At 51.8% G+C, this 24,299-nt stretch overlaps 9 protein-coding genes across 9 annotated transcripts; 5 read left to right on the top strand and 4 right to left on the bottom strand.

Moving 5' to 3' along the window:
- Positions 1-2,003: 2,003 nt before the first annotated feature.
- Positions 2,004-3,017, bottom strand: GLRG_04369 (Ras family protein; the record flags this gene model as incomplete). The annotated part of the gene is made up of 5 exons (XM_008095054.1): positions 2,004-2,138; positions 2,210-2,415; positions 2,501-2,654; positions 2,721-2,813; positions 2,955-3,017. The coding sequence occupies 5 exons, from the start codon at positions 3,015-3,017 to the stop codon at positions 2,004-2,006; spliced, it is 651 nt and encodes a 216-aa protein (XP_008093245.1).
- A 1,305-nt stretch (positions 3,018-4,322) lies between these two features.
- Positions 4,323-5,231, bottom strand: GLRG_04368 (26S proteasome non-ATPase regulatory subunit 9; the record flags this gene model as incomplete). Its single annotated transcript, XM_008095053.1, has 4 exons — positions 4,323-4,451; positions 4,520-4,854; positions 4,909-4,981; positions 5,058-5,231. The coding sequence occupies 4 exons, from the start codon at positions 5,229-5,231 to the stop codon at positions 4,323-4,325; spliced, it is 711 nt and encodes a 236-aa protein (XP_008093244.1).
- A 621-nt stretch (positions 5,232-5,852) lies between these two features.
- On the top strand, positions 5,853-6,450 carry GLRG_04367 (PWI domain-containing protein; the record flags this gene model as incomplete). Its single annotated transcript, XM_008095052.1, has 4 exons — positions 5,853-5,956; positions 6,013-6,103; positions 6,151-6,315; positions 6,391-6,450. 4 exons carry the CDS (start codon positions 5,853-5,855, stop codon positions 6,448-6,450), a joined length of 420 nt encoding a protein of 139 aa, XP_008093243.1.
- Positions 6,451-9,976: 3,526 nt separating this feature from the next.
- Positions 9,977-10,162, top strand: GLRG_04366 (F-box domain-containing protein; the record flags this gene model as incomplete). Its single annotated transcript, XM_008095051.1, has 1 exon — positions 9,977-10,162. The coding sequence occupies one exon, from the start codon at positions 9,977-9,979 to the stop codon at positions 10,160-10,162; it is 186 nt and encodes a 61-aa protein (XP_008093242.1).
- A 3,208-nt stretch (positions 10,163-13,370) lies between these two features.
- Positions 13,371-15,985, bottom strand: GLRG_04365 (dynamin central region; the record flags this gene model as incomplete). Its single annotated transcript, XM_008095050.1, has 4 exons — positions 13,371-13,685; positions 13,742-15,364; positions 15,436-15,822; positions 15,887-15,985. 4 exons carry the CDS (start codon positions 15,983-15,985, stop codon positions 13,371-13,373), a joined length of 2,424 nt encoding a protein of 807 aa, XP_008093241.1.
- Positions 15,986-17,213: 1,228 nt separating this feature from the next.
- On the top strand, positions 17,214-17,776 carry GLRG_04364 (CHCH domain-containing protein; the record flags this gene model as incomplete). Its single annotated transcript, XM_008095049.1, has 4 exons — positions 17,214-17,266; positions 17,344-17,378; positions 17,439-17,553; positions 17,635-17,776. 4 exons carry the CDS (start codon positions 17,214-17,216, stop codon positions 17,774-17,776), a joined length of 345 nt encoding a protein of 114 aa, XP_008093240.1.
- Positions 17,777-19,114: 1,338 nt separating this feature from the next.
- On the top strand, positions 19,115-21,596 carry GLRG_04363 (LIM domain-containing protein; the record flags this gene model as incomplete). Its single annotated transcript, XM_008095048.1, has 2 exons — positions 19,115-19,193; positions 19,258-21,596. 2 exons carry the CDS (start codon positions 19,115-19,117, stop codon positions 21,594-21,596), a joined length of 2,418 nt encoding a protein of 805 aa, XP_008093239.1.
- A 344-nt stretch (positions 21,597-21,940) lies between these two features.
- Positions 21,941-22,307, bottom strand: GLRG_04362 (ubiquitin family protein; the record flags this gene model as incomplete). Its single annotated transcript, XM_008095047.1, has 2 exons — positions 21,941-22,003; positions 22,068-22,307. 2 exons carry the CDS (start codon positions 22,305-22,307, stop codon positions 21,941-21,943), a joined length of 303 nt encoding a protein of 100 aa, XP_008093238.1.
- Positions 22,308-23,181: 874 nt separating this feature from the next.
- Positions 23,182-23,654, top strand: GLRG_04361 (uncharacterized protein; the record flags this gene model as incomplete). Its single annotated transcript, XM_008095046.1, has 4 exons — positions 23,182-23,184; positions 23,265-23,312; positions 23,376-23,388; positions 23,473-23,654. 4 exons carry the CDS (start codon positions 23,182-23,184, stop codon positions 23,652-23,654), a joined length of 246 nt encoding a protein of 81 aa, XP_008093237.1.
- Between the last annotated feature and the right edge of the window lie 645 nt (positions 23,655-24,299).

Raw genomic sequence — 24,299 nt, 5'->3', positions numbered from 1 at the left:
GATAGTGGATCGGATGTACCTAAACACTCTAGTCCGATGTTGGACTACGAAAAGCGCGATTGCGGCACGTCCCCAGGCCAGACCCCTGAGATTGGGATTATGTACGGAGTACCGACCGCCTTTACATATCTCGATCCAACACATGTCACTGATATTAATGAATTTTAGACATGTAATGCTTCTCGGGAGTATCATCGTGCTCTTGGCATTTAGTAGTGAGAGAAAGGTCAAGGACGCTCCTCATGCTGCGCGCGGCAAGTTGATAGTGCACGCGCCCCATGATTAACGAAACGGAAATAGAAATTCGCCCCAAATCTCTCAGCACTATGGTCTCGAACGCGTGGAATCCACCTTGCATGATGTATCCTTGGACGCTGCGAGCACTCACTAAGAGACAAGTGGTGCTCTGTAGCCCTCATGCATTGGAGGCCCGAGCCAGTCAAGTCGCGTGTCTGTTTTCAATTAGGAATAAAGCAACACTTCACCTTTGGTATCCCGGGGCTACTGCATACTGCCGCACTGCGTAGCTAGCTCGATTTAACCTAGGTAGATGCTCTGTTTAGCCAACTTGCTTCTGGTCTGGTTACCTTGCCTTATTTTGCATCGCTAAGTGAGAAAGCAGCCTAATAACAGTACATCTAGGCCTCGGAGCAGAACCATCACAATTACCTCAGCTGTCAACACGACCTTCTTCGCACTCTACTCCGTACCCATCTGTCTATTCATCGGACAAATCATGCCCCCACCCCCCACACAAACACACACTCTTTCTCTTGTCTTGTCTGGCATAAGTGCACAACACCAACCGCAACTTAAGAATGCTGCTCTCGTCTCCCTCACTGCTCAGCAGGCTTATAGTCGCATGTGACTGACTTAGTGATTGACTGACATCAGACCATCCTCGTTTCCGTATCTGAGTTGCAACCCTACATAGATGATTGCACCAACCTACTTAGTTCCACCCTAAGTACGGATACCCTAAAGCAAACCGGATCCGATGCCCAATTCACAACTTCAATCATAACCCATACGTTTTCTTCCCGCTCGCGCGCATCTCGTGTCCCACCCAGCACTCCCAAACCCTGTCCAAGATTACCCCCAAGACGCGTCGCTAACCCCTGGTGCTGCTCGCCTTGAGCCTCTAGTTTTATGGGCCCACCTTTCCCCAGGACTGGCCTATTCTTTGTACTCGCTTGAAGAACGCGCCTATGTATGGCACGGGTGCCACCCATCCATGTGGATGCGGTCGGCTAAGAAGGCTGGGGAAACTATAGTTGAGCCTCGCAAGCTTTTTTGCTGCCTTCATCCAATCTCTGTCCTGCGCATTGTCCAGATATGTGTGGCTACGGATTAACATAACAACACGTCTGTACAGAGTATATTGTGTTTTATTCTGATGAAGCATGCTTCTCCACAATGAGTCTGTGCAACTGGCTGTCACCTAGAGCTGCTACCATACCATATCTCAGCTCATATCGCTCGTTGCTCACCAACCGCATTTGATCAGGTCCGTTGTGTTCTAGACTGTCATCCACAGGAAACCTCACAATCTACGCTCGCATCTGTTCTCAGCCTAAACATGACGTAGATCCGAGAGCATATCTCTGCGACCTTTCACTGGTGGCCGTCCGTCTACTTGAGCATTTATGCCCAGCTGATCATTGAATTGCTATCTAATTAAATGCATCGCGATATCTGCCGAGACTTGCACACAAAGTAAAGAGCGGGACGACTGTATCCCGAAACACCTTGGTGGAAGTGCAAGGACTCAGTGTTCATCTTGTAAGGCGTCAAACTACTCAAAGTATGCTGGCCGTCTAGCAGCAAGTGTAACCCACCCCCCCAAATCCAGCTCCGAGTCTACCAAATGAACCGGCCGTGCCGTCTTCTACCATAATGGCCATGACCAGCAATTGCCGGCCTGCGCCTGAGAACTCCGGTTCACGATGTCCTGTCGAACACTCCACCGCGGTTGGATCATGATCCATACCACGTTTCTATCTTTACAAGTCATCGTCCGAAAGTTCACCAGGCAGAGGCATCTGGGCAGCGTCGTCCATCTCCTTGCGGTACTGCTCGAGGAGCTTCTCGTCGACCTGGGCGGTGGGGGGGGCCAGAGCCGGTGCGGCAACGAATTCCTGATCCAAAGTTAGCACGTCCGTCCCAAGCCAAAGCTGACGCGAATTGAGAACTCTTGAGGAATACTCACCAAAGCAGGGTTGCCGACGAGCTTGCGTGCGAGCCAAAGGAAGGGCTTCTCGAAGTTGTAGTTAGACTTGGCGGAGATATCGTAGTACTGGAGGTTCTTCTTGCGGTGGAAGGTAATGGTCTTGGCCTTGACCTTGCGCTCCTTCACATCGACCTTGTTACCGCAGAGAACAATGGGGATGTTCTCACAGACGCGGACGAGGTCGCCTGGACAGATGTTCAAATCAGTGATGTTGCTCGGAGAGTAGGATTCCGGGATCGAGCGTCGTCGATCCAGTGTAATAGTACGTACGATGCCAGTTGGGGACGTTCTTGTAGGTGATACGGGAGGTGACATCAAACATGATGATACCGCACTGGCCGTTGATGTAGTAACCGTCACGGAGCCCGCCGAACTTCTCCTGGCCGGCGGTATCCCAGACATCGAACTGGATCTGGCCGAAGTTCTGTGCAGGTTGCGTTAGAAAGCTGAAAGACACAAGACAAGCGAAAGTTGGTTACAAGTCACATACCGTAGTGAAGCCCAAGGGGTGAACCTCGACACCAAGAGTGGCCATGTACTTCTTCTCGAACTCACCCGTCAAGTGGCGCTTGACGAAGGTGGTCTATGCCAAAGAATAAAGTCAGCGACAGTCTAGGAGCAGGATCAAAAGGACACATCATATTCAGCGTAACCCGACAAAATGTCACTGATCGGCGCACCGAAGATAAGGGCCACGGGAGATCAAGGGACATTGTATACTCGCCTTTCCGGTACCGCCATCGCCGACAAGGACGAGCTTGAAGGTAGGAGTCTGGGCGGCAGCCATGATCGCGGTCGGTGGAAGAAAGGCTCGGTGCGAGCTGGATGTAAACAAGCGGGGCTGATCGAGGGGTTAGCAAGTTGCGCGAAGCAGACCGAACGAGCGAGATTGTGAGTTCGTCGGAGTTGGATGGAAGAAAGCGGCGGGAGTAGGGAGACGGGCAAGAGCGTACCGTGGGAAACAGCAGAAATGGGCTGTAGACTTTGACGTGTGGTAATCGTCACCGATCGATCGACTTTTGGGGGGGTGTTGTTTTTGAGGATGGCGGGGAGCTTGCAAGGAAGCCGTACTTCTTAAGCGAAAATTTCAGTCAGGCAGGCCACCAGAGTCGGGTAGGCACGATTGGGCTAGGCGTCTGTCACGTGCAGTGCTGTCTCGTCATAGCGGGGATCTTGTCATGGCGGAACCCGGGGAGATGAGAGAATAAATAAAAATAAGAAAAAAGCCTGCCTAGGTGTCACTGTGTCAGTGACAGAGCAGAGGCAAGGAGTTATCCCGGTTGCCACTAGTTCTTACTCGGAAATGGCAGAAAATCGTCTAGTGGTCCCGCCGGTTTGTCACTGCATTGATGGAGGGGATAAACCGTTCTCCCATTGCCTCAAGATTGACCCTTTACTTCATGAACCCAAGCTCTCTGACATTGTTGCACCATCCATCTTTCTGTCAAATCAAAGAAATCTTTTTACAAGACGTAACCTGAAAGACTATTTCTACGTCGCTACAATCGACCTCTCAAGCGCTCATCCCTTGTCCAGTGGGCAAAGATCTGATCTTATGTGATTTTTTTGTTTCCTGGGCCAGTTCTAGTCGCCTTACATGTATGAAAATCACAATGGACTTGGTTGCATGATGCCTGGTAGGCAATCTTCGATCCTTTTCGCTCAAGGCCAGGGAGTTCCTTGTGCCTTTACTTTGTAATCTGCTTGCCAATCCCCAACTCTCATTGGCTGCTCGTCTGTAGGCAAAAGGGGTTCTCTTCGGCCTGACAGCCCACCCAACTCTCTTCCTGACTGGTATTGCGGCCGTGTCAAACTGTCCAACCAGATTGGCCCGACACGGGATTCTGTCTATGTCAAGCACCTTTCTTAGTGGCAATCCGAGCTCAGATTCATGGATTCTAGGAAGGTCGGGTGAATCAGCGCGCGAATCCCAAGACCCTTCTTTCATGAAATTGATAGCGCCTGCTCGTGCCAGAGATCAAGTCAACGAGTGTGTAGATTTGTACCTATAGCTGTACATATCGCACGCTCTGTTACCTCAAACTTCGATTTCATGAAGTAGCGACAACACCGCCGAATCAGCTTCCCACTATCATTGGAGAGGCAGGATATGACAACCCAAGAGACCTCTGCCACCCCAGTTGCGCCTTGGCGTTAATGTGAGCTGCAGTTCCTGACGCGCGCCGGAACTAGGCCGCGATACTCTGACCGATATCGGTTGCTTGCAACTTGTCAGCTTTCTATGCATACATTTTATCAATGCGAGAGTGAGGGAGTTGACAAACTCACCTCTTCATTCCCTTGAACACACTCAGCTACCTTCTTTAGATTATCATGGTTTGAGCGGTTAACATATCCAAAATTGCGGATTTCATCGGCTGGCTTCAGACCTGCTGCCTCAGCTGGACTTCCCGATACAACGCTGTTGACCATAGCGAAGGGCTCTTCAAGCGGTTGAGGCGTAGAGTGATTCGTCAGAAAACCAGCACTTCCCGCAGGCTGGGCTTCAGACCCATCGTCCTCTTGTGAGCAAGCAAAGTGCTCATGAAGATGCTTCTCAATCATGATCATAAGATCTTTGTAATCGTTCCGCAGGTGAATGATACGAGCTCTCGTGGTACGTACTGTGCTAATAATCAATTACTTTGCTTGATAGGTGCTAGACCGGGCTAGGTTACCTTGAGCAACATCGATGTCTGATCTCGGGAAGCCATCTCGAGTTGTGAGGGGGGTATTCATGTCGGCTCCATGCTGGGTTGCAGGTCAGCTGGCTGTCCGCTTATGCCCATTCACTTAGACGGAAGGTATAAGAGAACGTTCTACACACAGAGTCAAGGACTGCGCCGAGAGCTTTTAGTTCAGCCTCCACGCCATCCTTCTTTTTCTGGAGCTCTGAGAAGGTGAGACGGCCGGAACGACCGTTGGCCGTCGTCGAGTTACTAGCCGGGCCTGACGGCACTGTCGGAACGTGTATGTCGTTCATCCTGAGGGGCAATCCCATCGTCTACGAAGCGAGCCGACGGGGACAGTCGTAATACGCAGCGCGTACCAAAATCGTTGGTTCTCTTCACAGAAAAAACTTGCTTACGATGGTTATTTCCGTTGTCGTTTTGCCGTCTTATTGCCTCAGATCAGAGAGACTGCCGGACGCAATTAGTTCGAATGTTACTCGAGGATTGTGCTGCAGCAGAGGAGCGTGATCAATCAATTGCCCCGCGTTGTTAGGCAGATTGGCTGACGGCAGGCTCCAGCGAGCTGTCGGCAGCGCAACAAAACAACCGGAAGGTGCGGGGGTCTACGGGAAGCTACGCAGCCGATTACACTACCTGGCGGCTACATAGGCAGGCACCTACCGACCCAGCCGGACCTGCTATCAGTGGAAGCGGCAGTGTGTACCTGAGGCATCATACAGCCCTCCTACCTAGGTAGGCGAGTATGTATGCACAGGTACCAGTGCCGACGCGTGCTGACGCAGCTTCGGCTCCAAAGCCACTAGCTCCAGCTTCCAGCTCCGACTCCAGCTTCTTCTATCCGGCGATCTCTAAACCAACGTGACAACCCCTTCATTACTCCCTTCTCTCGGAAAGATTTTTCTTCTTCGCCTAGAGGTAATTTGCCAACAATGGCGACAGGAGTCGATGCAAAACTTCTTAAGTCCACCAAATTCCCCCCGGAGTTCAATCAGAAGGTTGACATGCAGAAAGTCAACCTTCAGGTGATGAAAAAGTCAGACTTGCCCTTTTTTTCCATTGCACTTCAATAACTAAACTCCTTTGCTCCAGGTGGATCGCTAGCAAGATCTCCGACATACTAGGCAACGAGGATGATGTGGTTATTGAGCTTTGCTTCAACTTGATTGAAGGGTCTCGATATGTCAGTCTTTCTCCCGTTTTCGTTGATGTTTGCTAACGATTCTGCAGCCTGATATAAAGTCGCTTCAGATACAGCTCACGGGATTTCTGGATAAAGACACGGCACCATTCTGCAAAGACCTATGGAAGTTATGCTTAAGCGCTCAAACGAGCCCTCAAGGCGTGCCTAAGGAACTGCTCGAGGCCAAGAAGTTGGAATTGATACAGGAAAAGGTACAGGCAGCTGTATCTTCGCCCAAGTGAAAGACCAAAGCTAACACTGTCAGATGGAAGCCGATCGTGCTGCAGACGAAGCCCGCCGACGCCGAGAAGATGCTGAAAGACGCGAGCAAGAAGCCCATAGATTGAGAGATCGGGATCATGTCGAACGCGGTCGTGGCCGCGGTGGAGATACGTGGCGTGGTCGGCGAGGTGATAGAGACCACGATCAGCGAGGTCGATATGGGCCGCGTTTCAGCGAACATAGATCGCGCTCGCCGGGGCCGAGGCATCGCGACCAGAGAGATCGAGGCTCGTTCCGTGGGTCTGCACGAGACAGCTACGTCCCCAGAGACAGGCCAAGTGGCGGCCGAGGACCAGGGCGTCGCCATCCCACCACACGCTCACCTTCCTCGACATCTGCTTCTTCACGATCTCCATCTCGAAGTCGGAGCGCGGAGCGCAAACGAGGGCTGAGTCGTGAGTCTCCCTCTCCGCCCGCTCGACGACCTCGGCGAGAGCGTAGTACAATCAGCCCCAGACCTGTGAGGAACCGATCAACCTCATCGAGAAGGGGTGGAATTGATCCTCGCGACTCGCGGCGGAAGCGGAGATCAACGAGAAGCTTGTCAACGCGGTCGCCATCGTCTGACAGACGACCAACTACCAAGCGGCGCAGGTACTCCTCGTCTCGGAGTCGTTCCCCTGGTCACAAAAGACGACCCCGCAGTAGATCCTCAGGTTCAGAGTCATTGCGGAGCTCTAGGTCTAGGGATCGAAGCCCTGAGCACCGTCCGTATCGTGGCCGTGCAAACTCGAAGCCTCGCAGTGGAGCCGGAGGCCGCCGTGGTAGTAGCATACCACGCTCTCCAGACAACGAGAGCCGCAACAGAATGTCAGAGGAAGAGGAGCAAGATAGCAGTAGAAAGGGTCGTCAAGTGGATGATTTGAGCGGGGGCAGGAGACGCCGCTCATCGCTCGCTTCGTCGAGATCAGCCGATCACTCTAAGAGATGAACCGTACAATCATTACCAGCTTTCCGCAGGCCGCACCTGTTCCAACAGAGGTGGGTGATTGTCTTCATAGAAGCGGTTGATCCTCTGGGGGTCTCACTGACACTGGCCACGCAGAAGCGATCAGACGCATACGGCCATGATTGGCGGCATCGGCACAGGTGGCTGGCTGTTTGGCAAACGATAACCCGATCAGAAGATGATAAGCTTGAAACTGGTTCTTTTAGCAGCAGCTGAGGCTAACCATCTAAGAAGTTTTGCCCAGTACACATACACACGAGATCTCTGTCTGCTCCAAGGGTGATAAGGGGTCAGGATGGCGCAATATGCCTGATTTGGTACGTTGACTGTATTCTCTCTAGCCCCATAGACATACCTATATTGCCCACCCAAACTCCGGAAGTTGTTCCCTGGTCACCTTGATTGGTTTCCCCTTGGATTTACTTGCGAATCGCACTATTCTGTTGTCAATTTTCAGGGCCACGGCTCTGACTCTCACAACTTCTTCTCTGCATTATGAACAGATGGTATAACAATGTACTGAATATCGAAAACATTGGGACATCGGTATGTTCAAGATTCTGCTTCTACTGCACCGTGCGGTTGGGCTTGAGGCAACTAGATGCTTCCGCGCCTGGTTAGCTCGACGCTGGGCTCGTCTGGGAGCGCGCCATCATCCTGAACCGCACCTTGTCTCGTTCATTGCTTATTCTCATGCCAAATGACATACCCTCGCTCTATCGCAACTACGCATTAGATTGGAACTATACGGTTTCGCTGTCTTATATGCCCATGCCACTTATCCAGTTCAGCACGCCAATATCCGGTCGCTACGTCGACCAGCTGTAGGTGCCGGTCCTCTCCTCTTCTCTACCAAATTCCTCTTCAGGCTGCTTGGGAGCATATTGGTTCCTGTGTCTATCAACCCGAGGCGTCCATCCTATAGCTCTTACAGCCAGCTGTAAGGGCGAGGCTTGCGTTGTGGACAAGCCTCTGGTGCCTGGCCTAGAACGCAAGCGAGCTCAGTTGAGGTCGTTCGTAGCCTGGTGACCAATCACCCATCATATTCAACAACCCTGACAAGTGTTCGAGCCCCCCTTCCCATATCATACTCACTCTTCCCTGTTGCTATCGCGAGGTATTTGATCTCGCTTCTGTTGTTTTTCTTTATTCGACTGGACGTTCCCGTCCAGAATCAACAGGGACAATGGTTTCCCCAGTGCCCTTCCTACGCAGTAATAGCCCTAGCTACGACGTAAAGGCCCCGTTACTGGGAGATGCTTCATCTCTAGATGACATTAATTTTTTTCCGCAAGATGGACCCGTCTTGGACCACGGAAAACGTTCCAGTTCAGCGGGAAATGTACCGTTATGTATCGATGCATCAGGCCAAACCGTTCCGGGCTTGCAAGATCATTTCATGTAGGGTGGTGAACGCAAGATTGTTCACAGACCCTTGGGTGTTGAAGGCACCGAATACGGCAAATCAAAAAGGTTGAAGCTGGGAACAGAAGAAAGCAGGTCGCCTCACCTGCCTCATGGCAAATCACATTTCCCTTTGGAGATATGGCATCATGCCTTTACCTTCACCTCCACCAGAGGCTTGGGTGTTTTGTTGCAAGTCAATAAGGTTTTCAACGAATACCTCGATCCCTGATCTCTTTTCAGAGGTTCCGCCTCTCCTTCGAAATACTCAAATTGCGTCAAACCACTCCAGCCCAATACAATCTAGCAGTTGTCGCGGAGGTCGCACTGGCCTAGGATGTCGTTGAGTGGCAAGTCTAAGCTAGACATGCGGCGTCTCTGTTGTGCCAATGTCTGTCAGCGTTGTGGAGTTGCAAAAACCAGTCAGCAACGTCATGGATACCTGGATTCCTACCGCTTAGGGCCCGACCTTGATGGCCTGTCCACCGTATTCATCTTCGGTGTCACCTGCTGGGGCATCTTTTGAAAGACTCCTTGAAGGTTTGTTCAGCTTGGACGTGTTGTCGACAATGTTCTTCCGCTAACCACGTCTGCAGGAAATCGACTTACTGCTTGCATTTACGATACCTTCGCTCATGCCTGTACTAGCACACGTTTATGTTACGAATGAACTACAAGTCTTGCGATTTATCGCTCTAGAAGACGTTGCAGTTCACGATAGACCGGAAACTACCCAACTATACTCAATTTTGAGCATTGAGTCTGCAAATAATGAACTAAGTGCAGCCCAGGATCTCGGAGCAGCGGCAGTTGAATAATGGTTGGAAGGTCTCGATACTCGAGGCAAGGAGCTTATGAGCGATGCCTCTCGATGGGAGAGGTGGACTATTGCTGGCCCTCATAAACCAGCCATTACGTCCCCAGTCAATCTTCGAACCAAAGGACTCGGCGCAAGTCATAGACCAAATTTAGTAGCTCCGATACGAAGTTCCCTCAGGCTCCCAGCTACCGTCGCCAACCAAGAGTGCCGCAAAGATCAGTCACAATCGAATACATTGCTTTCCCCATGACACCAGTTGGACTCGCCAGTAAGTGTGGGCTGGCGCTACGAGCATCAAGGTCACCCGGAGATAGATGCACGGAGACTGTGACGTTAAAGGCATTGCGGCGTTGTGAAAATCGAGCGGCGAGCCATGCGGATCGAACCCCTATTACCACCCAACCTTCTTCTCGTTCACATGTCTTCCTTCCAAACCGCCATTCAGATCATCGCGGCTTTGGATGACAATGCGTGGGGCGTACTGCTGCCGAAACTGCTCGCAGAGCGAACAGATGCCGAGAAAACGGAAAACGTGACTATCGAAATTATCGAACTATGCAGACGAGTTAATTCGCAGCAGCTGGGGAAAGGATCGCAAGGTTAACAAGAAAAACAGCACTCAATTTGTGGCAAAGGTTCTTCTCTCAGTACGGGCGCAGTTTTACGCCGACGTGGCGCAAGACGCCGAAGTTACAGTTACAGCTGGTCAGCCGCCAGTCATTGATCCGCCAGAGGGATCTTTTACTCAGAAACTCACACTTGGAAACGTCAAATGGGTTTCTGACATGAAGATTAAACACTACACCACGTCGTATGGCAAAGAATTTTTCTATGCAATGGGTGTGACAGTAATAGGCAATGTGGTTGTTTATTGGAGAGCCGAATGGCCAGAGCAATCACCATTAAGTCCCAAGCTCGACCAACAAAACACATCACATGTCCTGCAGAACCATGTGGTGCCAGAATGTCCAACGTACAGCACTTGCGATACCCTCCATCTCAGTAAGAACATGCCTCTTGCGCCTTCTTGCCACTTGCTCCTTGGTCACGCACCACCTCCTCTTTATCCCCCTCAGCCTGCTGACCCGTATCTCCTGCCGCCACTTTACCACATGAACGGTTTTATACCTCCTGCTCCTTATTCAGTGTCCGGCTATAGGACCAACGACATCTCCCAGGCGTATGTAATGGCGCCTACAGGCTTCGGACCATATCATGTCGCCCCTGGACTTCCAGACTACTCTTCCATCAATACTGGACCACCTTATCCTTACCACTCGCACCGCGCTGCTTCGATGCAAGGTGATCATCAGCCGCCGTGTTGCGGCCGAGGGCATACCGTTGCCGACTTCTATTACTTGCAGATGGAAAATCTTGCCCGAAGCACGCGAGATCTCTGGAATACACTTTCTTGTATGAGTGATTTGCCAGGACCCCTGAGAGTTTATGTCACTATCTATTATATAGTAAGACATTTTCGCTCGAGGTCTTCCCTGGTCCCGTCTTGACGGATGTTCAACGACGGACTTTCAACAACAGAGAGATGCGTTCCGTATGCAATATCACTGGATTGATGTGTAAGTCCTGTACGTTGGGTCTGGGTCTGCCCGTGAATCCAGACCGCAAGACCTTTTCACCACCATAGCTTGCCCATCACTTCGAGAACCGTCACATCGTAATCTCCGAAGTGAGTTCTAGGAATCAACCAGGCGCGAACTGGACATAGGGCATAGTTTTACTCCCAGAGGTATCCGAGATGCCAGATTTGAAGGCGATTCTTGTCATCAAGGGGCAAAAGTTCGGTCTCATAAACGAAGCAGTGCCCTAGGGTTTCAATACTATTATATCCTGTTCCCGGCCGCCCGGGATGCGGCCTCCGAGTTGTAATCAAAAGCAGGGTCCTGCAAAGCAACATGCCGAGAATGATGAGTACTCTCATACTCCTCGAGCCTGCCGGTCATGACAATGAACTCTCACATTGGACAGGCCTTGCGCCTACTCAAAATCCATCCAGTGTAACTATATGACGGGATATTCAGAGAAAACCACCGCATGTTGGGCATGAGGACCGGGCAGCAACAGCTCCTGATGAGTCATTTATCAAGTCCCGTCGAGCACACGATACGGGGTTAAAGCACGACCTGCTACCCACTGGGTTGTATCACTCTGGTGCCTCGAAGGGACACCCGCCAACTAACGACCAACCGTATGATGTCTACTATGATAAGGGTTGCCACAGGGCTATTGCTAGTCGGCGCATAACTCTCCGTGGCTCAGATCCACAGCACCTCACCAAGGAGGGTCCTCGTCCTACGCACGAACAACCTCGACCTCTTGTTCCTCCTGTCGTCGAATCGATGACTGAACATAACATCAGATACCTTACAGAGGATGAGCAGGTATTACACGCACCTAGGGGGGCCGGATCAGCGAGGCCACGTCCGGCACTTTAAAATGCCCGACTGATGCAACAAGACACACAGCCCAGTGGAAAGGAGAGCACGACATCCTCGTTCTGCAAGTGTTTTGGAACCAAATTTTACAGAGATACTATCTGGGGAGGCCGACAGCATCAACCTGACTGCTTCTCTAGTCACATTTGCCGGACCATAACATCCATACACACAGGCATACGGGTGTGATTGTTGACTCTAACGTTGCAATACAAACAAACGCTGCGCACAAGTTTCATCAGCCTGCCTGTCACACTTCTCAGCAAGTGCATATGGAAGTTATAGAAGGTTTTTGGTAAGAGCGGCCTAGCTAACAACCTCGAGGACCCCCCACAGACCGCCCTAGTGGCGACTCTCACGAAGTAGCATACATACAAAGACCCGCAGGATGTTAATTTCTAGGAGACTGACAAGGAGTAGCATATTATACGCAGATAATATACGTACCTCAACAGTACAGTATGAAGAGGCATACGGTATCGTTCACTTAAGGGATGCTGAGGGTAAGTATGTCATCCGGCACCCAATATTGCGTGAACACGAGCCATCGCGCACACTGTATGAAGACGGTCATCATAGACATACAGGCCAGGGGACACACCCGCTCATTTACGATACTATAAATGCATCAGCGGCAGCGCGACAAGGTCGCCCGGGTCCACAACCGGCTTCCTTGCGGATGCGCGAGGCCTCAATCACGCCGCCCCGAATCATGGACGACTCATCTTGCTACGAAGAGGACGACCCAAGAAACCCAGCTCCCGTGCCGACCCCTAGTGCTGCAAGAGACTCCAGTCACGGATGTAGTACTTGACAGTAGAAGAAAAAGCATATCGGATGTGGACCGTCAAAAAGTAGTCATCAAACCCTCAATGGGATGGCTTTGGTGAGAGGTGCAGGCCTTATTGCTACGCGAACAATGTGGCCATAACATGCATACTAGTTTCTGTTCAAGTGACGAATAGTACGATTTCTTTCAAGTACAGTGCTACACAGGTGATGCAATGTACCAGAGGTAATGACGCGCGTTCTGAAGCTCAAAGACAAATATGTAAATGGGATAGTTTCGATAGAGGTTCTTGTATTACACATATTCGACTATGACGTACAGCAGGGAAGCCACTTAACAACATCCCTGGATAGAGAACGAAACACTGGCCCTGATGCCCTCGATCCTCGAGACATTCCTGAGCCTTGTTCCGTTGCGATGCCTACCCAATCTGGACATCGTCTTGACCGCCTGGCGAATACTTGAAACTAACAAGAGTGTATTGTATGTGCGTGACAGGATGATAGAGAGGGCCATTGCAATCAAGACGTGCTGGTTCCGCCAGAGTCTGTCTCTTTTCCAAAACATATCTATAACACTTCACCAATGATCTTGGCCGCCTCCCTGTATGTTTGAAGTAGCTTTTCGCACTTCTCGCGCTCCTTTTTGACGCCGTCATCTTCGTACAACAGCTCTTCAAAGAGTGCCTCCTTGTATAGCTCACTGACAAGTCGGTTCTGGACAACGTCCTTGCAGTGGTTCACGAGCAGATGCATGACGGCCTTTGGGACTTGGTCCGCAATAGACTCACGCACAATGTTGAAGTAGGAAGAGATGAGTGCCCGAATGAGCTCCGTTTCCATGGCTTCCCGCTCCGTCATTGCTGGTTCCCCGCTGGCTGTACCCTGCTAACGAAATCAGCTTTCAGTTATCAACTTACCAGCCAAGGAAAGGGACTTACGAATAGAGACCCGTAATCGACCGATTGAGAGGCCTTGCCAAACTCTGGCTCTTCACGGGCCGAAGAATGTGCTGGTGCGCGCAACGCCACCTTGTCTTCGGTCCGGCGAATGCTCTGTGAAAACGTTGGCTCAGAGCTTTGGCTTACGTGTCGAGCAATGGACGAGTTGGGTGAAGGAGAAGTGCCAATAGGAGGTGCACCGTCTTTACCAAAGAAGTAAGTCAGGAAGGAGTCGCGCGCACCGCCCAAGCCCTTGTCGTTGAAGCTTGATGGAGAAGCTGATCGTGCGCCATTGAGCGCCGCGTTGAGGCCGGTGGTCCCATTTTCACGCACACCAGGCGATAGACTACGCGCTCCCTTACTCGCCTGCTTTCTTAAAGCATTGGAGTCGGCCTTTTCGGTGACAGTCGACTCTGTCTCATCATCCTCAGGTCCCTCCGTACCATTGGTACCAAGCTCTTTGAGGCGTCTTCTCTCCCGCTTTTCTCGCTCTTCTTGGATAAGGCGCTTTCGCTCTCTCTCTTGCTTGTTGCTGACAACATGGCTCATGGCAGCTGCGGCCCCCAAAAAGTTGGGATGATTGGTGTTGATGTATGCTCGCTGGATCGAAATCAAGGATTCGACGTAACCAGACGTCGGCCCCAACCGCTCACGCAGTAGATCAGAAACCACCTCAATCAGCTTCGCTTGCAACCTTGGGAAGCGAGACAGCTCTGTCGAGCCGCAAGTGTGGCATATCTTGATGAGTTCTTCGTAAACAAGCTCGACACACCGCTGACTAGGAACTTCGAGGAGCTTGATTTGTGGCTTGACGAGAAGGTCAAATGCCATTTCTGGCACAAACAAACTGGGGCGGGGACCGGTCGAGTTACGGATAGCAGTCCGAATATCAAGCGCTGAAAGATTGGAAGTTGGGTCAATGGACTCAAGAGAACTGCCAAAGACTGAGTTGAATATATAGTAGATGCGGGCGCCACCGCACAGTTCCTTGGTGGAGATATCGGTCGAGGTACCATCAATCGAAGAGATAAAGGAGGTGGCAAAGCGTGTCATCTGTTGCAGAATGAGGGATCCACGGTGCTCTTTTCCGCTGAAATGCATATCGCCATAGCTTGCCAGCTCTTGTTGAGTCTGTCCCATGAGAGTGTTGAGGCGCGCCTTGATATCGGGCATGCGCTCACGGATGTGAGCCATAAGGGTCGTGTTCAGAGTCTTGGCCAAGAAGCGGGTGCCGCATCTGCTAGAGATATTGCGATATGCCGGGTGATGCTTGAAGAACTCCGCTTCGGCCTTGAGGGCTTCCTCCATGGGCTTGCTACCCTGTATGTCTTGCTGGGAGCGATTGACGACGCCAATGAAGCCCAGCTTTAACGGGTAGACACGACCAGACAAGATATCCAGTGCGTTTGTACCGTGATCCATAAGGTCCACTTTGGTGAGCACACCAATCGTCCTCCTTCCCAACGGATCAACATGCCGGGCAAGCTTCAGAGCCTCCGAGTTCACGATATCGACATTGGCAGGTGAGACGGCGAGAACAATGCTGTTGGGCTTGGCAATATACTCTGAGATAAGGTTACGGGTTTGCTTCTCGATATCGGTTGGCTGATCGCCAATGGGAACCTTTGAGCAAGTGTCAGAGTCGGGATACGGGTTGCGCGTTTGGATCGAATGCCAGAAAATTTGTAACGTACCTTTGTTAGTCCAGGAAGGTCGACGAGAGTTAAGTTGAGCACATGCGGCGAGTAGATCTTAAGGTTGATAGGTTGTCTGTTGATACCCTTGTTATTGCCCGCCACGCGCGAGGTCTCGTTCTCGATCTCGCGCTTCACGTCGGAGAAGTCATTGAAGCGACGGTTCGGAATGTGGTGGAACTCGGCCCATTCGGAACGTCTGGCAATGTCGGGAGACCGGTAAGGATCCGACAGAGGGTCGGCAGCATCCTCATCTTCGGGTACGTTGATCAGTTGCAGGATCAGGGGCCGTCTGGTCACGATGCCACTTCCGCGGGGTAAAAAATCACGGCCGACAATGTTTTCGAGAACGGATGATTTTCCGGCCGACTGCGAACCGACAACAACCTGTCAAAATGTCAGTAGATAGGCTTTTTAAGACAGCCCGTGCTTCCATGATGAGATGACATACAATCTGAGGAAGATCGAGCGAGTCACTGCCGATGGTGTTGAAGACCAGGTCTTGCAGCTTGTTGACAGTGCCGAGAAGATCGTCTCCCAGGGACGCCATGGTGATGGGTCAAGCTCAACAAAGTATACGCCAGATGGTCAAGACGTGATCGGGGTTGTTCGTGGAAGCTGAGATAGCACACCCGGCAGGCCTATTTTCTGACGAGGACTTGCCGAGGGTTTTGAGAGGCGAACGATGGAAGCTCTCGAGTGGAAGGGTGAAGCCAAACAGCCAGTCTGCAGCGCAAGGCAACGCAACCCAAGGCAGAGCACACAAAGGGAGCCGGCGCTGGCTTGTGGTCCGGTGGGTGTGGCTCGGATGCCTTCGAGGTCAAGAAGTGCAATCGATGAAGGAAGCACGAAGCACGAAGATATGGCGAGGCCCCTTGGACGGGATGGATTGAGAGTGGATGCCCGAATCGATATGTTGAAGTCGATGCTATCGCGCGTGCCGTCCAATTTCAAGAATTCATGCGCGATCCACCAAGCCGAGAAAGTTCGGGCAAGGGACGTAATGCTCGTTGGGTGCTTGGTGGCGCCGCACCAATGTGGGCTGGATACCTCAGGGGGAACAAAGGCTGATAGGTACGTACCTTGCACAAAATTGTGGTGCTCCAGACTTCAGTGCATACCTTTCCTCTGGTGTCATGTATGCCGGAAATAGCCGTCCCTCGCTGGCTTGTGTATCCGTATACCTACTTCACTCAGATCAATCAATTAACTCCATCCAACCGGGGGGGGCACGAACGTGAGGGTAACTTGTGCCGCATCAACCACCTCACTTAATGTAAATCATCTCGACGAGGCAGAGGGAAAGAATTTGCCATTTGAGTTTGTTCGAATCAATAGATAGAGAGTATAATGCCGGATTCTTTACGAAATTTGAAAGATTACCCGACTATGTCGTCCTGTTCCACTCCTTGCCACCGCCGCCCGCGTTCAGGCACCCATCGTCTGTGCCACCAATTTTCGCCATGCAATCCGACTCCTCGCGAACCGGTGTTTTTCCACCCTATCAACAGCTTAATCACAAAACCACCAGCTCTCCCATACGAATGCAACAAGGCCGCCGCGTGCAAACCGACCAGTTGTGGGCTGTACAAAAAGACTGGTTTTTGTCGGGGCTCCATCGCAACTTGAATTGTCGGCTCATTCACATATAGGGTGAGTTCCAATCAGGCGAACTCCAGCCTTGCCCATCAATTCGGTACAGCACCACCATCCTAGCCGTGGTCTCTGGGCAGTCACCCTCAAGAGATCTGCTAGCATCTCATCAACAGACAGACATAATGAGTCAACTGGGCGGACCCGGTGCTCGACAGGCCAACGCCAAGCCGATTCCGTACGCAGTGAGCCCCATCCTCACTGGCCATACCTTCGCCAACTGGCGCCCCAAGCTAACTGATGCCTCTTATCCAGCCCACAACGTGGCAGCTTCCCACTTGATCATGACGGTTTGTTGGATACATTGCTGTGACCAAGTCGGCTTTTCGCTTGCTAACTTTGTGGATCAGGCGAGTGCAAACATGTCATAGTGACCTACCTTGAGTGCATCAAGAAAGTAAGGGGTGTGAACGATGCAGAATGTCGCGACTTGGCCAAGTCGTACTTGGCATGCCGCATGGATCGGTAAGCTATATCATCTATAAAGAAACAGCCGTCTTGATGAACCTGGGACGGAATTCTCATTGATGATGCGTCCAATCGCAGGAACCTCATGGCCAAGGATGAGTTCAAAAACTTGGGGTTTGATAATGGGCCAGCAGCGGAGACAAGTACCAACACTGCCAAACAGGGCCAAGGAGCTTCAAGCAAGGAACAGGATGCACGACCCGGCGAGCTAAGATGGTAGTCTGCTAAGCCATATGGTGTTGTCTCATCAGCATCTCAAGGGGTATCGGAGAGCCGCGGAAACGGGTATAGATTACAAACGGGCGTACAGTAGTCACATCCCGAATTGAACAGGGTAAGAGTAGGGTTGGAAAAGATAAACATGCCTTCAGGCACTGGCATAGGACTCTTCGCGCGCCTGCCGACAGTGGACTTGCTTAGGGTGTATGGAGATTGTCAATAAACAGGATGTCATGCGCGGGCATGGAGCTTCATGCACCCAAACAACGGACCCCATGGCATCACGACTTCAATAGAGCCACAAATCAGCACAGCGCCGCCCCGTCCAGGATTTGCAGGCACGTAGATGTCGTGGCAGGAAGCATACCTATTTGTTTTCCCAATAGGTGACTCACTTGGATCCCGTGCCCCTGTTGCCAGGTGTTACATTTTTTCGTCAAAGATGGGGTAGAGTTGCCGGCCTGTTATAGTACTCACGCACAAGAAACACGCGGTTATGTGACAGCGTTTGCTAGCCTAGTCAACGGCAAGCAAACCAATCTGTGGCTTGCTCGTACTCACCCAGTCACCTAGCCTCAAACATCGGCTCAGCAGAAGCTTCGAGGTCAATGAATAGCTAAGAAACAATCGAATCAATTGATTGGACAAGCGCATCGTAGGAACCAGCCCTTCGACGGCAGTATTCTATCGTTATTCTAGTCTCTGGAAAATTCCGTGACTCACCTAGACGAGGTCAACCTCACTCAGCGGCATGAATGAGGAGCCATGACATCCTGGCAGAAGGAGCTAGACAAAGATGCAGTTCCCCAAAGTGAGAGACGCGATGCTGACTGCTGGAGGTGCTGGCCATTGTGGAGTTGCCAGGGGGCTGGCTTGTCTCCCCAATGGCTGTGAGCCTCCGAGGGGCCGTGGTACTAATGAGTACCGGATGCGTCCCCGGACAATAGGTAGCTAGCTAGTGTGAAGTCGCCTAGAGTTGCAACCCCAACACCGAGCCTTTGGGATGTTTCGTGAAATCCACAAAGACCGGAACGTCGGACAGTCATCGTTGCCCCGACAACCAACTACCGACGAACACATCGCCCAGGTATAATAACTTCAACGCCATCAATCGCCTCCCCTCGTCCACTAGCAAGTCCAAGCATTTCCCTTTGAAGACAATAGTCATAGCCCTGCATCCATACCCTTGATAGTAAAAACAGATCTGAACACTTACTTCACCGCATGCATTTTTTTCGCCTCTCCATCGTCTTGTTTCCATCGCCCACCGCCACTATTCACCGCATTCACAATACCCACTGCTCGGCACCCCTCGTACTCGCCGCACACCGCCCCCATCATGCATCGCAGGAAGAGCACCGAGAAGACAAGAAAAGTCACTCCACCGTCGCCGTGCTATATGAATAACGAGCAGTTCGGTAAGCTACGGTTTTACGACGCGTCCTAACTCTCTCCATACCTCCTAACACACTACTTCTCTAGCTGCCTACCTTGCCAATCTCAGAACAAATCGAGTTACTCGTCCAGGCGGAGCCAGACCCCTGCCCCCTTCATCCTCGAGTACAAGATCTAAACGCACCTCTTACGAGCGCAGCGTTCCTGAACCTCTTTCTCAACCTGAAAGCCCTGCCCTGTCCAGCCCAAGCACTATCGATACGCCATCACGACCTACACTTTTTTCTGCAAATACCAGCTTCTCCTCCCGTCACTCTATGTCTAGTACTCAGGGTCGTGATTACTACCCTTATCGTCCAACGTCACCTTTGAAGCCCTCCGAGGTTGTGCCCACAACAACGTACATGGAGAGAGGTCAACGATGGATGGAAAAAGAAGAGGCTGTGTCACTTCGACAAGCCATGGACGATATGCAGATCAAGGCGGATGAGCCCAGCTCCCGAAAAGATGCCGCTTATGATAAGAACAACACTGGCGGCACGCCAGACGGCGACGAGACTCGCATCTATAATGCCGCACTCGATGAAGCCTCGGAGCTTGTTTGGCAGCATCAAAATGGAGTCCAGCCTCCAGACCCCCACGCCCCTTATCGGTACAAGCCTCATCTCAGGAAGAATAGCTACGCCCACGCTCGTACGGCCAGCGTGGGAAAATACGGCGACAGAGTAACTCCAACCGGTCTAGCAAGAGACGTCTCAAGGTCCGCTTCTGGCAGCTCAACTGATAGTGATGGGCACTCTCGACGAAGCCGGCCCTCCCTTGCTTTATCGCGTGACAGCTTCGGAGGAGACAACTGCAACCCCGAGGAACCGTCGGAACCCTCCGACTCTAGCCGACCTCTCCCCAAACCTATGTCCTCTGGCCGTCGCCGTAGTAGCATGAAGCGTAACATTAGTGGAGAAGTCGAGAGACCATTCTCAGGCGATCAAATTTGGGAAGAACCGGAAGGCACCTTGCGCGAAGACAAATTCAAAACGCAGTCGGAATCGGCATCGAATTCGCCCCTTGTGGACAAGCCAAAGAATCCTCAAGGCCAGGTCCGCTTTGCTGCCGCTCCCCCGGCAGATCGTGTGGCCCCTTGGAAACCGAGATGCAATGTTGAAATCCACCGAAACCCACCGTCACAGTCGCGAAATCCCCTGTACACGACCAACAGCCCTGCCCCCAAGCCCGCAGTGGATGATGCGGTGCCCAAGAAGAATGGCATGGAGATCCGCAGTGACGATATTCGGGGGGCCACGAGCATGAAGCTCAAGGACCGGAGTGCGAAGCTGCCTACACCCACGGCAGTCAGCGATCGCCCTGGACGGCCGATTGTAAGCTTCGATTCGAAGTGGAAGGCTCCTGACGAGAGAACTGATGTTAGGCCAGGGTCAGGTTCCGGCAACAACACATTGGGAGCCTCGAGCCAAAAGAGCCAGCCGATGGAGATTCCTTCTATCGTGGTGGCGCCGGAGGAGCCTTCGTCGGACAGACCACACGGGGTCCCGGCCGTACCGTCCATCAGTCTCGACGGGGTAGACGAGGGAATAGGATCTAGGCCGGGCATACCTGTTATTGTCACTCCTGACGACAACTCTTCAGCCTCTGCACCACGGCCGCTGCCCGACCCCAAGACGGCGTCCAGAGCACGACCCTTCCAGCGTCCTCAGCGGCACTGGTCGCCTGCTGCTGGATCGGGAAATCGGTCGACAACCCTGTGTCATGAGTGCAGGTTTCCCATTGAAGGCAGATTTGTCTCTCTAGCTGGGTTGTCTGAGCGCTTTCATCCCCATTGCTTCAGCTGCTATGCTTGTGGCACAGGGCTTGAGGCTTTAGAGATCAGCCCGGAGCCTGATACCCATCGCAAAGAGCGTCTGGAGAGAATCAGACGCAGAGCCAATGGTGAGGTGCTGGAAGAGAAACCGGGAAAGACGATGGCCGAAGATGGTGATGAGCGACTGCGTTTTTTCTGTCATCTCGACTGGCACGAGCTCTACGCTCCTAGATGCAAACATTGCAAGACGCCCATCCTCGGCGAACATGTTGTCGCACTAGGTGAACACTGGCACTACGGACACTTCTTCTGCGCCGAGTGCGGCGACCCGTTCGAGAAGGGCATGACACATATTGAAAAGGACGGATACGCGTGGTGCATCAATTGTCAAACAAAGCGGACGGAAAGAAGGGCACCTAAATGCAAAAAATGCAAGATGGCTGTCATTGGTCAGTACATCAGAGCACTGGGAGGCGAGTGGCATGATGAGTGCTTTCGCTGCGCTTCCTGTCAGGGTGGCTTCGATGACGGTCAGGTCTTTCCAAGGGAGGTTGGAGATAAGACGATGGTGCTGTGCACAGGATGCCGCATGATGGAACTCAAGGCATAACGAGAAACGAAAAGATTGCCAACTGTACATTTAAACAGCAGGAGTTAGGGACCAATGAGGATGAGAAGCGTCGGTGCGTTTGCCATTGGTTTGCTTGTATCTTGGCCTGGTAAGAGGGTATGGCGTCTCTGTAGGCGCTATATCCTGGCCAGCCAAGGGGGCAAGGAAATGAAAGCATGTGGTGAACGTCATAATCATCATTGGTCGTCTACGCATGACCTTTCTGTGTGAAGCCATCCATCCTTGTACGCCATTGGCGATGGTCAAAGCCTTCTCAAGAAAAGAAGAATTCCATCGCCCAAGTTCTCTCGCCGTGCAATACGTTTCCTCTCACCATCCGTCAACTAGAAAGAGCCACCGACCTGTTCCTGGTGCACCTCCAGAGTATCTCCATCCGCCATCTCGAGCTAGGAGGGTAGCCACATCAGCATCCAGCGCCAATATACCAGAAGGGGCGGCTCCACTGCTTACCGTGTCCGGGGTATCTGTGGGCTGCACACGTTGGCCCTCGAAAAGGAATCGTACGGAATTCATAGCCTTTCCTTGTCTCTCGCAAAAGGCTGTCATGAGTTTGTCAAGTTTGGTAGAGCGTTTGATCTTGAAGAAGACTTCGTTGTTGTTGTCGGTGACCTTAATGTTCAAGTGTTCGACTGCAGGCGCAGCGTCTTGGCCACCGGCAGAAGGGCTGCCGTTCTCGTGTTCGCCAGACATTGTGCAACTATCACTGCGCAACGCGGAAAAGTTAGCCAAGGCCAGTCACGCGGCTTTATGAAGGTACAGGAGAAGGCTGATAGACGAAGATGGAGGGAGACAAGACGGGCGCGTGGCGTATGGCATACCTGACGCGGTAGACGCTGAAGTCCGGTTGACCTGACGGCTTGTTTGGATTTGGCTGTAAAGGCGCAGGAGCTTGAGTTTGGTGCAAAGAGAGACACACAAGCGGGATCGCAAGAAAGGAATTGTTGATTTGACGGAGCGACTGGGTAATTGGCAAGAGACGGGCTGGAGAAAGGCGGGAGAAAGATTGTGTGGGGTCCAGAGGCTGGTGTACAAAAGGCCATCATGGTGGGACGAAAGGGATCTGATTGGATATGATGCTGTAGTGGGACAAGGTTTGCCTCCTTCGTGGTGAGCTTAGGTAAGGCAAGGCAACTGTAACTTTGGGTGCCTGCCTAGGTAGGTAGGTAGGTACGCGCTGCTACAGAACAGCTTCCCGAGTGGCCATTGACTGTCATGAGAGGCAAAGAGCTAAGAACATCACTGGCGGCAGACAATAACTTCTTTCATGACTAGCACCTTGCCTCCTACATCGTTACCTCCTCGACCAGTACCATCCGACCGAGTTAGCCTAAACGTTCCGCCTATCTACCTAGCAGTCTCCTCCACTGCCCACCGAATACCCTGTCTCATTGACCTATCCATCGCCTCCTTTTACTTTCCCGGTTCGGAGTTACAGTCGTCGAATACAGTAACTATTTAGAGTGTAGCAGTCAGTCCGGGCCGCCGGAACGTACTGCTACCATCATCGTAGACTTTCTGTCACACGCATCTTCGAAGCCTCACGCGAGGCAAGGCTGAATATACAATGGTTTGCAAACCCTTTTACGAAGCGGACGACGACGCCGCAGACCATGACTGTTTGCCTACTTTGCTAACATAGACTTGAAGGGGTTAAATGAGGACTTGAAGGCCAACCCTCCATGCCATCCTCTCGCTGTAAGTATTTTTTCCATCTCTGTGATGTGTTTATTGCATCAACTAACTCATGCCCCCACTTAGTGCGCCATCCAAGGTCAGTCAGCATCGGTTTGGGCCTCATCGCAGTCGCTCCCACAGGATCATGCATTTCGGTATCGATGCAGCTAATCAGCAACAGACTGTCTGACCAGAAATGGCTACAAGGAGGAGAGGTGCCAGTCTATAATCATTGCCTTGTACGAGTGCTGTGAGGCTTTCTACCAGTCTAAGGGCGACAATGCGACGACAGTCAGCTGTCCCAAGCCTGACCTGCTACAGTTGAAGCTCAGAAGGCTCCGCGAGGGTTCGCAACAGCAGTGAAGGAAAATTTATCGAATGCGGGCAAACATGTACCACTCTTCCATGTAAATACGTCAACCCGAGTAGAGAAGAAATCTGGCAACATTCTAGAAAGAGGGCAAGTTATTCTAGGCATTCGTTGAGCGCGCTGAGAGATTCCGTAGAATCTGAACAACCATTGAGTGGCCTGTTCCGAGACTCTAATACAAAAGCCTTGACATTGAAGAGAGAAGAAGAAGAAAGAGATAAGAAAATTTCTACCGATGCAACTTGATAAAGGAAGCCATGAGCGGGGCTATACTGTGCGCAAACAAGTTTGAGACAGTATTGAGAGCGTGCAGCACAGAAGGCTTTCCCACCTTGGCAACAGCTACCCATTAAATCTACGACAAACAAGGTGCGCTCGACGGAAAACGCGCTCGATTAATACGCACGGACCGGCTTGTGATCCAGTCTTTTCACTTTCGCGCCTGTCCCTATTTGTCGCCTAGGAGCCTCACCGAGCACCAGATGTTGTTTTCTCGGGGCAATCAGAGGCCATCCAATCTCTAGAGTAATTACAGCATCTTCCGCCGAATCGCGCAAACTGCATCGCTTCCGACTGTTTCCACCTCTGGAAGCACTGAAACGGGGGAGGTGTCTTGTCAAAGAGGATCGAGAAACATC

Source organism: Colletotrichum graminicola, assembly GCF_000149035.1.
Source record: "Colletotrichum graminicola M1.001 genomic scaffold supercont1.14, whole genome shotgun sequence".
NCBI classification, from domain to species: domain Eukaryota; kingdom Fungi; phylum Ascomycota; class Sordariomycetes; order Glomerellales; family Glomerellaceae; genus Colletotrichum; species Colletotrichum graminicola.
The sequence above is the reverse complement of the archived record's forward strand: the minus strand, read 5'-3'. Positions and strand labels throughout refer to the sequence as shown.